Source organism: Gorilla gorilla, chromosome 6 (genome assembly GCF_029281585.2).
Source record: "Gorilla gorilla gorilla isolate KB3781 chromosome 6, NHGRI_mGorGor1-v2.1_pri, whole genome shotgun sequence".
NCBI classification, from domain to species: Eukaryota; Metazoa; Chordata; class Mammalia; order Primates; family Hominidae; genus Gorilla; species Gorilla gorilla.
Window position 1 is genome coordinate 120801111 of NC_073230.2, and position 15413 is coordinate 120816523.

Consider the following 15413-nt stretch of genomic DNA (forward strand, 5'->3'; position numbering starts at 1 on the left):
GAATATAAAATACAGATATAATATTAGATTCAAAATGCTTCAGTCACGTTGCAGGTGGCTTGATGTTATAATCTGGAAAATCTGGCCTTAGGAGAGTAACCCATCAGCATTTCAAAATCATATGAGGTTACCTTAATTTTACAAGGAAACCAAGATATAAAACATGGTTCTTAAAGGAACTTGGAATAAGCAGTTTTTAATTGCAGAAAGCCAGCTTCAAAGCACCTTAAAATTTGCCAATTCCAGGCTAGGCATGGTGGTTCACACCTGTAATCCCAATACTTTGGGAGGCCAAGGCAGGTGGATCATCTGAGGTCAGGAGCTCGAGATCAGCCTGACCAACATGGTGAAACCCAGTCTGTACTAAAAATACAAAAATTAGCCGGGTGTGGTGGCGGGCATCTGTAATCCCAGCTACTCAAGAGGCTGAGGCACAGAGAATTACTTGAACCCGGGAGATGGAGGTTGTAGTGAGCCAAGACCGCACACTCGCACTCCAACCTGGGAGACAGAGCGAGACTCCGTCTCAAAAAAAGAAAAAAAAATTTGCCAATTCCAACCTTCTCATTTCCTAGCTAAGAAAACTGAGGCCTAGAAAAGTTACGATTCTGACTAGTCAGAGTGAAAAATTTGGAATGAAAACTCGGGGCCCTGACTCCTATTACTCTGTTTCACTCTTCTTGTTTCCTCAAGCAATTTGATGGATGATAAGAGAATAAAAAGTCATCAAGTTGACTTGGAATATAAAATCTTGGGTTAATTTAAACCGGGCAAGGTATGACTAATATCAAAGCTGGCTTTCTGTAATTAAAAACTGCTTATTCCAAGTTCCTTTAAGAAACATGTTTTATATCTTGGTTTCCTTGTAAAATTAAGGTAACCTCATATGATTTTGAAATGCTGATGGGTTACTCTCCTAAGGCCAGATTTTCCAGATTATAACATCAAGCCACCTGCAACGTGACTGAAGCATAACCAGGCCCTGTTCCACGTGCCATCTGCTCTACGATCTTACAGTGACATCCTGGAACTGGAACCGCACTGCTGAGCTGGATGGCTGAGGTCGGCTGGTGATCTCCAATATGGTTCTCAGCAGGATATCCAGCAAGCTGGCCACTATCACATCTATTTCCTCCAGCACAGATTTTTCCTTAAGAGAAAAAAAATAATATGTTCAGGAAACTGGGGTTTAACATGCATTTCAGTCTAACAGAAAAGGGGAAATCAAAGAGTCAGAGAACTTGAGGCATGGATTTCACCTAAGTGAATGCTCTCCTTTTACAGTAAACAAAGGCACAGAGAAGTTAATGGCTTACCCAAGAGTACACAACTCAGTGGTGCAATGGATACCTGAGATACAAGTAAAAAGGTGGGTGATATCATGAAGGCGCACCAGACTAACTCAGAACACCAGCGAGGCTCCCAACAGGGTGTGTGACCTCAGGCAAGTCAGTTTGCCTCTCTGAGCCTGAATCTTCACTGCGAGTCCATCCTTGTTCTTGGTCTATGATTCCTTGGTTCCAGACTGTGCTTATATTTACTTTTCTCAATATTAGAGTTACATCAGTCATTTTCCGAAACTTTAAGTACAAATGACTATTCCTATAAAAAATGATTTTTAAAAATCTTTGCATGTAAATATTAGGAAATGGTGTTTGGCCCAGACAAATACCCTTAGCTACAGAGTGGATCTAAGGTCAGTGGCCATGTGGAAACTGCTTTCCTGATGCAAAGTTAATAGTATCCACGCCCCAGGACTTGAAAGAGAAACCCAAATTGCTCTGCACTGACTGTATGTGGAGTTGGGTTCTTATTACACCTGCACAAAACAAAACTCTATGTACAAATGCTTCTAACCAAGGAGATCACTCTTTGTAAAAAATACTTTTAGAAAGTACAAGTTTGAAAGAGCTTTTTGGCTAGGATTTTATGATAAATTTTCTTACACTTGCAAGAAAACTACCAAGATTTTCCCTCCAGTGACTTGGTTTCTGCTCTGAATGTCTTACAGAGCAGAAGTTGTGGAGGTGATTTCTTTTTATTTCTCTTCTGCTGTTTTTGGTTCTGTGCAGTGAACTATCTAACTTACATTTTACTCTCATCAATTATAATTTGGAAAAAGATTCTAACTAGGCATAGCATAGTTATTCTTTATAGAATTTTATAGAGGGGGGTTTAAAACTGAATTCATGCCTTCTGTCACCACTGTTCTATTCAGTTCCAGATCACCTTTGGGGCCTGGATCATGGGGGTGGGAAAAAGTCAACTGCTTTGTTCCATGCCAGTTCCTCTTATTACACTTTCAGAGGCAGAATTTCTAGCTTTTTTCTCTCAACCGCCAACTCTGTTCCCATGCTACTGGGGCTCTATCTCCAACAACTCCACTGAGGTCCCATCCCACCTCACTGATCTTCAGAAGCTGATCGTAAGTGACAAATTGGGGAAACTGTAGCATAAAGGTAATAGGGAAGCAGAGAAACAGGATTCTTGGCACTCATTGCCAAACTCTGCTCCATAAAACCTGTTACCGATGAGCAAAATGGTTACTTAACAGTTGCATATTGGCAGAAGTGGAACGGGATATTCTCCATATGTGGATTTCACACCAGACCCCTGAGCCATGAACACAAATACTCTGAGTTGTCCCATTTATAAGCAAGCATGTGATTCTTCTCATTTTGCAGTGCATTCTCTAATGCAATTGCATTGCATCAAGAGTCAGGCACGTTGATAGGAATTCCCAAATCCATAACAATTTGGAGATCACTGGTGGGGCCAAGTAATGGTTATATTGTAAGATACCCCTAATCTCCTGGGGCCATCCTTTGCTTCTGCAATTTCCAGGGGACCCGGCCCAAGGACCACAGCCAAGTTCTGAGTATCATGAAGTGGCCTTTCATAGAATGGATCAAAAACGACTTCATGTTGCAAGCAGTAATTTATTCTTGCCACAGAGCAGTCATCATATCAAGATTAAAGACACACGTGGGAGGCTTTGAGATTTCTCATTTTTCTCACTCAGTATGCAGTTCTTCCTTGATATACAAGTTTGGGGGAACCCAGGTTATTTGGGGTTACAGAATCCCACAAGGTTAAAAAAATTCCTTCCAAAGAGAAGCAAAAAGTCCAGCCCAGCTGGAAATAAAAGTGGGTCTCAGAGGCTTCCTCTTTAGTGCGGTTTCTTTGTAGACTATTACAAGTTTATTTCCAGAAGCCATTTGAAGGGAACTATATACTATGACCTGTATTTACTTACTGAGCTATTTTTCTTGATAAGACAAAATACGTTGCTAAGGATACGTGCACACATGATCAGGTCCTTCTGTTCTTGCAAGTGAATGTGGAGGTGATGTAACACGACAGGCAGAAGAATGTATCGGGAATCTGAAGAGAGAAGAGTCATTAGTGTCACATCTGTTGGAGTCCCACGCAATACCTAGGGCAAATCCTTATCTACTTTTAATTCAATTTTGGTTGCTAAATTATTAACACATGTAGTTACAAAGGTATTAGTTCTACAAGGTTTATATTGAAAAACAGCAGTTCCTTTCCCTAATGCACAATTCCCACCTCAGGAGGCCTTTGACACTTTTAGGTGAAATAGATATCTTTCTAAAATTTTTTGTTTTACCTCTAAATTTCTAAATTACATGCTTCTCTTGCTGTTTCCTGAATTTTTGTTAAGATAGATCGCCTACTGACTTTCTACTATGGTAGAAGAGGACTTGGTTGTTTCTTTTTTCCCCCTTGATATAGTTTGGCTGTGTCCCCACCCAAATTTCATCTTGAATTGTTCCCATCATTCCCATAACTCCCTGTGGGAGGGACTTGGTGGGAGATAATTGAATCATGGGGGTAGTTCCCCCTATACTGTCCTTGTGGTAGTGAATATGTCTCACAAGATCTGATGGTTTTTTAAGGGGTTTCCCTTTTCACTTGGCTTCATTCTCTCTTCTCTGCCACCATGTAAGATGTGCCTTTCACCTTCCGCCATGATTGTGAGGCCTTCTCAGCCACATGGAACTGTGAGTCCATTAAACCACTTTTTCTTTATAACTTACCCAGTCTTCAGTATGTCTTTATCAGCAGCACGAAAATGGACTAATACACTCCCTTTTCTCCCCAAGCCTCTCAAAATGGTTATATCACAATTTCTGGCTAAGTTAACATTATGGTTTTGCTGCTGTTCTCATTTCCAAACCTTTGTACATGACTGGATTTTTGCTTGTTTTTTTCTCTCTTTGAAAGCTTTTGGGAAATTATCCCTGGTAATTCAAAATTTCATGATTATGTAACTCGCCTTGACCCTTTCAATCTATACACTTGTGTTCTTCAGTTCTGGGAATTTGCCTTGAATTATTTCTAGGATAATTTCTATCCTTTGTCTGTAAATTCAACTACATTTACATTGAATCTCTTGAGCTATCTTCTGCTTTTCTAGGATGTTTCCCCTCTTTTTGTTCAACTTCCTGGTAATTTCCATACCTTATCTTCCAAATCATGTATTCAGTTTTATTATTTATGCTATCAGATATTTTATTTCCAAGAGCTTTCTCCCTCCCAGGGCCAGTGTTGTGGCTGTGTAACCTGAGAAGCCACACAGGTCCCTGTGCTTGGAAGGACCCCACGCTTGGTGAAAGCGATGCTACTGCCACCTTGAAATTCTTAACTTTTGAACAACAGGTCTTGTATTTTCATTATGCAGCCACTCCTGTTTATTTCTCTGAATGTTCTCTTTTCAGAGCTTCCCACTCTTGTTTCACAGATGCATTCTCTTCTCTCCCTGAGGAAATCAGATATTTTTTAAAATTTGTTTTGAGGCAGGAAAATAGGGTCTGGAAGCAGGAAATCTAAGGCCAATTTGTGCTGACTTCCTAAAGCTGAATCGAGGAAAAACACCATGGTCTGGGGCGGGGACTCTAAGGCCAATTCATGCTGACTTCCCAAAGCTGGATAAAAAGGGAAAACACCTGAGTCTGGGGGCAGGGAACTTAAGGCCTATTAATGCAAACTTTCAAAAGCTGAACCAAAAGGAAAAACCCCCCCTCCCAAAGTCTGAGTAACAAGTATCAAAGGCTCCTCTCCCTGCAACCCTCCCCTTCCACCACCTCTTAGATGGAAAGGTAAAGTGCTCTGGATTGGCCACAGGCCAACCAGGGACCATTGACCATCCCTTCATCTGCATAGGGCACCAATTCACCTCAGCCTTTAATTAGCCACAGATCAAATCCTTCATCCAGATAAAGGACTTCAAAAGAAGTACTTCAAACCCAGAAGACTTTGTAACCGGGCCCTAGAGCTGCTTGCTTGGGCTGACTCCCATCCTGTGGAGTGCTTTCTCGCTTTAATAAATTCCCATTTTTGCTGCTTGGTTCCTGTGTTTCATTGCTTTGTTACTTTGTGAGTTTTGCCGAATTCTTTGTTCAGAATGCCAAGGACCTGAACATCTCACACTCAAGACCCTTATTCTGGTAACAGTTTTGCTCCCTGAACTATCTTTTTCTTCCTACTTTTTTTTTTTCTTCTGAGACAGAGTCTTGCTCTGTTGCCCAGGCTGGAGTGCAGTGGTTGCTCACTGCAACCTCTGCCTCCCGGGTTCAAGTGTTTCTCCTGCCTCAACCTCCCCAGTAGCTGTGACTACATGCACGTGCCATCACGCCCAGCTAGTTTTTGTATTTTTAGTAGAGACAGGGTTTCACCATGTTGGCCAGGCTGGTCTTGAACTCCTGACCTCAGGTGATCCACCCTCCTTGGCCTCCCAAAGTGCTGGGATTACTTTTTTCTTTATTTATTTTGGCTTCTGCTTTTCACATGAGGGGCTTTTCTCCAATATCTGATGATCCTTCATTGTCCATTCATCTTTACAAGTAAGGCACCAAAATGCTAACTGGAAATCACAAAATCTCTGTATGCCTAGGCAAGCTTGTGAACTAATGAAGCATCACTGCAGGATGGGGAAGCTAGGTGTTCCACTGGAGCAGGGGTCCCCAGAGTTCAGTATCTGAGATGGTTTCTCTTGGGCTGATCAGTTTCTCTGAAGATGAAGGGTGCAACACATATGAAAATGAATCAATTTCATCTTCAGAGCTACCTGATATTTTCAATTCCTGATCCTTTCTGAAGCCTACCTGAGTCTTCTGAGGTTCTGTGGAATAAATTAGTTTGCTCCTTGGCTCTACCCTAACTACACACACCATGCCCACATTTCAGCTTTCTCTTGTCTGCAAGTCAGCTGCCACCCAGCCTTGTAAAAATTGCTGCTATTTCTTATGCATTGTATCTCTTCTTCCATTCTCTTAAACCTGTGAGCTTATACGTTAAAAAAATTTCTTTTTGTATCTGTAAGTACAGATACAAAAACCCTTTTCAAAACTTTAGCAAATCAATTCCAACAATATATTAATATAAAGTTGATAACACCCTTGATATCTGATTGGGTTCCTCATCCTCCACCATCCCCAGGTGATGTCTGATCACCTTGTCCTGTCCGCAGCAAGAATCCTGTTAGGTCAGTTTAACCAGAATCTGCACACTCCCTGCCCCCACCTCCCACCCTTATCTTTAATGTTTCCTGTCTACCCACCCCGACTCTGTTCCTTGGCTATGAAGTCCCACTTACCCATGCTATATTAGAAATTCAGCCCAATCTTTCTCCCCTATTGCAAAATCCCTTTGCAGCCACCCCCACACCTATCACCATGACCCTCACCTTGAAAAAAGCCTGACGTACTGTCCTCAGAGCCCAAGCTAACCCATCATACCCCCTGTGACCTGCACATATATATATACAGATGGCCTGAAGCAACTGAAGAACCACAAAAGAAGTGAAATTAGCCAGTTCCTGCCTTAACTGATGACATTCCACCATTGTGATTTGTTCCTGCCCCACCCTAACTGATCAATTGACCTTGTGACATTCCTTCTCCTGGACAATGAGTCTCAGAAGCTTCCCACCCAGCACCTTGTGACCCCCGCCCCTGCCCGCAAGAGAACAACCCCCTTTAACTGTAATTTTCCATTATCTACCCAAATCCCATAAAACTGCCCCACCCATCTCCCTTTGCTGACTCCTTTTTCGGACTCAGTCCACCTACACCTAGGTGATTAAAAAGCTTTATTGCTCACACAAAGCCTGTCTGGTGGTCTCTTCACATGGACGCGTGTAACACTTACCATCCTCAGCAAATGTCATTAATTATTTTTTTCTTTAACAGATGCCGAGGTAATTCAATGGAGAAACAATAGTTTTTTTCAACAAATGGTGCTAGAACAATTGGATACACATATGTTAAAAACAAAAACAAAAACCCTCTATCCTTACCTTACACCAAATGCAAAATTTAACTTGGTATAGATCATAGACCTAAATGCAAAGGCTAAAGGTATAAAAGTTCTGAAAAAGCCGGGCGCGGTGGCTCACACCTGTAATCCCAGCACTTTGGGAGGCTGAGACGGGTGGATTATGAGGTCAGGAGATTGAGCCCATCCTGGCTAACACGATGAAACCCCGTCTCTACTAAAAATACAAAAAATTAGCTGGGCGTGGCGGCACGCGCCTGTAAGTCCCAGCTACTAGGGAGGCTGAGGCAGGAGAATCGCTTGAACCTGGGAGGCAGAGGTTGCAGTGAGCCAAGATTGTACCACTGCACTCCAGCCTGGGAGACAGAGCGAGACTCCGTCTCAAAAAAAAAAAAAATTTTCTGAAAGAAAACATAGAAGAAAATCCTAGTGACCCTGAGTTAGATACAGATTTCTTAAATAGGTACAAAACCTCAAACTGTCAAAGGTAAGTGATAAATTACATTTGATCAAAATTAAAAATTCTACTTGACTTGCACCACTGACCCTGTTTAAGATCCCTATTTGTTGCCTTCTTTCTACTTGAAGACCCAAGAATTAGACTGCTTAGATTAGAACTCCAGATTAGAACTCCAGTTCCGTGAAACACTAGCCTCAGTCTTTTCATCTGTAAAATGAGGATAGCAATGGTAACTCCTCCTGGGATTGTTTTACGGATCATATTAGCTAGCAGTGCTTGGAATGCAATGAGTGCTATGTAAGTGTTATTCTCCTTTCTTCCTCTTTCAATTTCATCCTATATCTATAGATAAAAGTGATTCTGTATGCTACTAAAAGTGCTAAGGAGTGCAAATAAAGCATCCACAACTGTGAAAGTGCCTCTCTCTCTCCTTCCTTCTGTTTTTTTTTTTTTTCTTGAGACAGAGTCTCACTCTGTCGTCCAGGCTGGAGTGCAATGGCACGATCTCGGCTCACTGCAACTTCCGCCTCCTGGGTTCAGTGATTCTCCTGTCTCAGCCTCCTGAGTAGCTGGGATTACAGGCATTCGCCGCCATGCCCGGCTAATGTTTTGTATTTTTAGTAGAGACGGGGTTTCACCATATTCCCCAGGCTGGTCTTGAACTCCTCAGCTCAGGCAATTCACCCGTCTGGGCCTTCCAAAGTGCTAGGATTACAGGCGTGAGCCACCATGCTCAGCTGGAGTCTCCTATTTCTTTTGATGCCTGCCACTGGGTTACCAAAATAACCAGGTCTGGCCTCAGGTTTAGCATCAAAACAGACAACATAAGGCACAGGCATTTTATACATTAAGAAAACAAATACAGAATATTCAAATCCAAACTTGTAAAATAATTCATTGCAAGCCTTCTTTAAACAGTAAGCCTCACCAGGGAACTTAAATACTTATTTACAAATCAATTACTTAACAAAAAGAACCAGAAAAAAAAAAAAAAAACCCTGAAAATTTAAGTGCCAGTAGTCATTGCCTAGTAATGTTTAATTAGAAAGGAAGATAAAGCTTATCTGATATGTTCCTTCAGCTAGGGGGATTTGATTTCTAAAAATTCAATTTGCAGCCAATTGTTAAGAAAATATCAACTGCAAAAAAGTAAGTAAGGTGGACAAATAATTTGTGTGTGGCATGTATACAAAGAAATACATAACAACCCAGCTTGCAGATTTGCTTTTTCTCCATTACTTGAGCAATGCCAGCCAGTGCAATTGATAGGCTGGGTGGGTAAATGCCAAACAAGCTGACTGGTTGATTTGCTAATTCTTACCTTTAAAAGAAAACAACCAGGCCCATCAAATAAGACCCCCCATAAAACAATCCAAGTTGAACATTCACTAACTTTCCATGCATTTAACAACAGAATCTGCCTTGCAGGTTCTCTCCTTGAAAGGGCCGATACACTCATATTCCACATCTCAGATAAAACTCACTGTGTTGTATGTCTCCTTGAGTGTATAAAGAGTGACTCTCATTTACTTTTTTGGTCTACACTTGAGTGGATATACAGCCAGCTCCCATCAGTAATCCCCACTGGACACGGGACTAGGAAGGAACAAGGGAAGCTAGGTAGATTTCCTCCTTTAGGTTAATTTTGAGGAGTCATACTTTTGCCTCCTCTATCAACAAGCTTTAGACAGGGATCCTTGAAGTCAGCATCGGACACCAAGAGAGCGAGGTCTGTGAGTTCCATGGCAGCACACAAGGGTTGGCCGTTACATTCCACAAACTGGGCTCTAGCATGGGCTGGACATGGGCACTGCTGAGGGGCGGCCTCAGTACGGGGAGATTGTAAACAAGGGAGGCAGAAGGACATGTGGCAGCACAGCTTTGCATGTAGCAGAGCTGCTGACTACAGAAAGCCTGACATCAGAGCTGGGATGGGCCTCTGTGATCAAAGCCACCAGGAATTAAACTGCCAAAGTCACAGCCAGTCGCAAAACCTGCAAACAAGCCTTTCAGACACTGGAATACAGACAACAAGAACTCAGAGAGGAAAGGATTGCAGATTCAGTGGGCTACGTTCTCATGCAGACAATGTCAGGATCACAGAGGAAAGCAACAGTGGAGGGCTATGGATGATCCCTGTATTAAGCTCCCAGATCCCATCCACTGGCTTTAATCCCACCCTGAATGCCTCCACCTCAGGCATCCTTCCTAAAGCAAGACACATGTACTGTGTACATCTTACTTTTGGTAGTTATGCCACCTCCTGGCCTGGGACTCCTACATAGCCACCCTGCCACACACTGTTTTATTGTCATATTCATGCTCATCCTGAGCTCAAAAAGTTGCTTTACCAATAAGATTTTTTTTAATACACATCATTTATTCAGTAGCTTTTTGTTGTTGTTGTTTTTTGGGGTTTTTTTTGCTTTAGATGGAGTCTTGCTCTGTTGCCCAGGCTGGAGTGCAGTGGCATGATCTCGGCTCACTGCAACCTCCTCGCAGGTTCAAGTGATTCTCCTGCCTCAGCCTCGGGACTAGCTGGGGCTTCAGGTGCAGTCCACTGCACCTGGCTAATTTTTATATTTTTAGTAAGGGAGGAGACCACCCCTCATATTGTCTTATGCCCAATTTCTGCCTCCAAAGAAAGAAGAAATGAAAATTAAAAGGCAGAAATGAAATTCACAGGCAGACAGCCTGGTGCCACACCCTGGGCCTGGTAGTTAAAGATCAACCCCTGACCTAATCGGTTATGTTACCTATAGATTACAGACATTCTATGGAAAAGCACTGTGAAAACCCCTGTCCTGTTCTGTTCCATTCTAATTACCAGTGCATGCAGCCCCCTGCCTGCTCAATCGATCACGACCCTCTCACACGGACCCCCTTAGAGTTGTAACCCTTAAGAGGGACAGGAATTGCTCACTCGGGGAGCTCAGTTTTTGAGATGTGGGTCTTGCCGATGCTCCCAGCCGAATAAAGCCCTTCCTTCTTTAACTCGGTGTCTGAGGAGTTCTGTCTGTGGCTCATCTTGCTACATTAGTAGAGACAGGGTTCCACCATGTTGGCCAGGCTAGTCTCAAACTCCTGACCTCAGGTGATCCACCTGCCTCGGCCTCCCAAAGTGCTGGGATTACAGGCGTGAGTGACCGCACCCAGCTATTCAGTAGCTTTTGCTACTGTATCCCGATCCCTAACCGATGATTCAGTCAGTACCTAGTGTTCATGAAACATCTATTAAGCACCTACTTTGTACCAGGCACTATTAGGGAAGCTGAAGATATCATTGTGATCAAGGCAAATAAAGTCCCTGGCCTCTGGGGTTTCCCTTCTGGGGTGGAGGAGGGAAACAGACGTTAATCAATGAAATACCCAGTTCTCTACTTCATTATAATTGTGCTAGGTGATTCAAGAAGCAAAACACAGTGTATTATAAAAGTGATAATTGAGTGGGTGGGGCAGCAAGATTTCTTGAGAAAATGAGAGACTAAACCATGAAGGGTAAATGGGAATTAACTCTGTTGGGCAGGAGCTGAAGAAAGTGGATTCCAAACAGAGAAAAGTAGCAAGGAGATGAGATGAGGCAGGTGGACGGGGCCACATCACAGGGCATGGAAGATCAATTCTGGAGAGTGCCCCCTAATAAAATAGAACTGGGATGTGAGTAGGAGCTGGGAGTGACATCATCTGGTATGTTTCTGAAGGTAACTTTGGCAAATAGATGGGTGATGGAAGGAAATACAGGAAACAAGGAGAGAAAAGACAGAGGCAGCTCAGAGCAAGTGCAGCTGGACTAGAGAGGAGGCAGTGGGGGTGTGGAGAAGCTACAGAGGCACGTGAGGTGTCTTGGCCACGGACAGAGACAAAGGGCAAAAGGGAGAAGGAATGACTCTGAGGCTCCTAGGTGGATGGTGCTGCCACCTACTGAGCCAGGGAAGACTAAGCTCAGAGAGAAAAAAGTTGAGATTTTCATTTTAGACATGCTGAGTTTAAGGAGCCTGTGAGATATCCACGAGAGATGTTAAGAGCACAGTTGGATACTCAAGTTTGGAGCCCCGAGGAGAGATCTGGCCTAGAAATATAAATGTGAGAATTGGGTCAGCACATGGATGGCACTAACTGAGGCTAAGCAGGTGGAATGAGCCCCAAGATTTGCTCAGATTTCCCTGCTACATGGCACCCTGGAAACTTGCCCCATCACATACGCTGCTGTACTTTATCATATTATAATTATTTGTTCAACATCTACTTTTGTGCTTTACCGTAAACAGACAGAGAGCAGGGACTCTATTGGTTCAATTTGTTATAGTATTTCCATCCTAATATATTTCTAATATAATACTGTGGAGTCTGCCCATAATAAATATTTGTTGAATGAATGGACTCCATCATGAGTTCTACTGGATATTACAGGCTACTCAAATAGAGCCTGGCATTTCTGTCTTCAGGTTTAAACACAGCTTAAACAGGAAGAGTGAGGAGGTTCGTTATCAGTCTGGTTTACAATGACTCCATCTGCTGGTGCTTGCTCTGAGCACGGGGAGACAGCGATTCCCACTACCTTGCAAGCCACGGCAGCTGCCTGTGACACACATGCTCCCCATCCCTCTGAAAATCTGTGCAAATGTGGATGAGTGACGTGTAAGAAATGAAATGATACAGGTGTCACCCTTTCCCCAGTAATGTGCTTGTTATACTGTCAATCCGCATTGAGAAGTTCAGAAACATAGTAAGAGAACTAAGTTGAAAGGGAGTCTTCTGACTCCCAAAATATGTGAGTTTACATTTGTTTTCAAAACCCACAGTTAAAACCTAGGGGCAACTATGATTTCAGTGAGGTATATTTTTCATCTTCAGTTCTATGTGCAGGGTGAGGTGTTATCTAAAACTATTAATTTTATCTTTGCCCTGTCTAGAGACAGATGTAGAAACTATTTTTCAAAGATACATCTTTCTAGGTTCTTGGTTAAGAACATCCACTTAAACATGGTTATAGCTGTTTAGCCTTTAACAACAACAACAAAAACAGAAAACCCAAAATCATTATGTGGGCGAATCTTTCATAAAATCCAAGAAAAGAGCCTGAAAAGCTGCGGAAACTGTTAAACTTTCAGCAAGTGCTTTCAGAGCTCCCTGATGGTGAACACCTGGAAAGGCCTTCACCCTAGAGTTCTTTCCCTTTGGAAAAGCCTGGGAGAGGGAGCCAGAGGGGAATACAGGTAAGGGGGAAGAGGAGGGGTGAGATAAAGGGATTGAGACTGAAGGAACAAAACACTAATGATTTTTAGCCAAAGGCTTTCTTGAGGTCCCAGGTAGTTTTTGAAAATATACTTTTATATTAGATCATCATCACAAATTCCACATTTAAAAAAACTAAGGTCTGTACATTTTTTGCAATGGTCCCGCATTATTACTCTGCTTCTAGAGAAAAAATAAGCCCTTATTCATGCAACTTTATTCTTTATAAGGACTCTCTATTTTGCAAGCCCTGGCTAGCAGAAAAGTTCTAAACAAATGTCATGTTTAAGAATAAAAGAAATGTAATCACTTGCAATGCAATAAAACCCAACACTAAACTACACTTTATAGTTCTAAGAAATAAAAGCTACTAGGCACTCATCAACTGTAGTAAGATTTTATTCCTGAAGTTATCAAATTAATAGAAAAACCTATCAAACATCCTTTCTTTATATTATGGCCTAAAATGTTGGAGAGAGCATTAATTCTTAGAGTATACTTTAAAAATAGTCTAATAGTCTACCTTTCTCTTCCTTTCCCTTAATTTTTTATTGCAGTTTTGTATAAAATCCACAAAATTCTTAATGGGGACTGGGGAGTTTCTGCCAAAAAGAAAAACAATTACTCTTGACTACCTAAAAAAATTCCTACCCTAAAACACTTGATTTTTTAGTTTGTAGGCAAAAGCAAGTCGTACCAGCAAGCTTCTCACCAATGGTACATGATCAGTGCCTGTAGGTCTTTATATTTACTTCTATTATCTGTGCTGGGATTTGCCTGATAAACTGTTCAATTCTTCCAAAGTAGAAACATATATACCTATTTTTTAGCAAGAAAATAGCTCAGCATTAACTCCAGCCATCTGTTAAACAAATCATCAAGTACCAAGCAATGGTGACAAACGCAAAGTGAATGTAAAACCCACAGCTCTAGCAGATCTGACCTCGCGAAGTCCGGGAGACCCTGTTCCTGACCTCTCACTATCACGCCCTAAACTATGTCTCTGCTACCCTCTACACTTCCTCCTTCCCCAGCAACCTCTCTGCATCAAATCTACCCTTTTGTCATTGCCAAAGCTGTCTTCTCCAAAACTATTTAGACTCTTCTATTCATGGCCTTCAGCAAATAGGAAGAATAAAATCTGGGGGAGAAAGGGAAAAATGAGTTGCTGATTTTTAATGCTTTAAATAAGTCCACCTGGATCCCAGATTATTTAGACATTAAATACCAATCTATTTAGATTCCAAAAGTTATCTGTGTCCTTTAGGTTTGGTCAGATGTTCTAGAAGTTGACCTTGGGGGTGTGACTAAGGGGGTGATTCAGTCCTCCTGCCTGCTCTGTCCAGCTGTGAGGCTGCCCAGAGACCCTTAATGCAACCTGGCTTGAATCTTCCCATGACAACATTTCAGACAACATTTCATTCCCTTCTTTGGTGCTGACATTCACATATGTCCTTCTTTCTGTCTTCTCTATGTGTTAATTTCTACTCTAAGCTCAACCATGACTATTCTGCAGCCATGCTTCTTCCTTTGCATGCCTCCTCTGCTTTTTTCTCCTTGGGATTTGTGATGGTTAATTTTAATGTGTCAACTTGTCTGGGCCATGGGGTGTCCAGATAGTTGGTTAAACATTTTTCTGGGTGTGTCTGTGAGGAAGTTTCTGCAGGAGAATAACCCTGGAATTGTTAGACAGAGTTAAGTAAACTGTCCTCCCCAATGTGGTGAGCCTCATCCACTCTGTTGAAGGCCTGAATAGAAGAAAAGGCTGAGTAGTGGAGAATATGCTCCCTCTTCCTGATGGTCTTCGAGCTAGGACAATGGTCTTCTCTTGCATTTGGACTTGGACTTGAACTGTAACTTATACCATTGTCTCTCCTGCTTCTCAGGCCTTTGGTCTCAGACTGAAACTATATCATCAGCTCTTATGGGTCTCCAGCGTACTGACTGCAGATATGAGATTTCTCAGCCTCTATAATCACGTAAACCATTTCCTTATGACTCCTTTCCTTCCTTCCTTCCTCCTTCCTTCCCTTCCTTTCCTTCCTTCCCTCCCTTCCTTCCTTCCTCCATGTATAGACACATACACCCTATTGGTTCTGTTTCTCTGAAGAAATCTGGCTAATACAGGATTCTAATAAAATGTCAACTTTTAGAACTTCCTAGATGTCTTGATGGGCTTGTAACATCTAAGGTCTGAAAAGGTTTTGAAATTCATTTTCTTAAAATGTGAGCCAACGGTACTCTTCGCTCCTCCCTTTTTTTGAGACAGGGTCTCCATCTGTCAGACACGTGGGAGTGCAGTGGTGCGATCATGGCTCACTGTATTCTCAACCCCCTGGGCTCAAGTGATCCTCCCACCTCAGCCTGCTGAGTAGCGGGGACCACAGGTATGCACCACCACACCTGACTATTTTTTGTT

General features: G+C 42.3%; 1 protein-coding gene across 7 annotated transcripts in view; it reads right to left on the reverse strand.

Annotated features, from left to right (window-relative positions):
* The window catches only part of DOCK4 (dedicator of cytokinesis 4), a 467247-nt gene that overhangs the window by 118362 nt on the left and 333472 nt on the right, over positions 1–15413 (reverse strand). For all 7 annotated transcript variants that reach the window (XM_055347229.2, XM_031012977.3, XM_055347227.2 and 4 more), the window contains exons 24-25: positions 3257–3384; positions 1016–1150 (exon numbers count right to left, since the gene is read on the reverse strand). In XM_055347229.2, coding sequence (XP_055203204.1) covers positions 1016–1150; positions 3257–3384 — 263 coding nt within the window. The remainder of the gene's footprint in view (positions 1–1015; positions 1151–3256; positions 3385–15413) is intronic.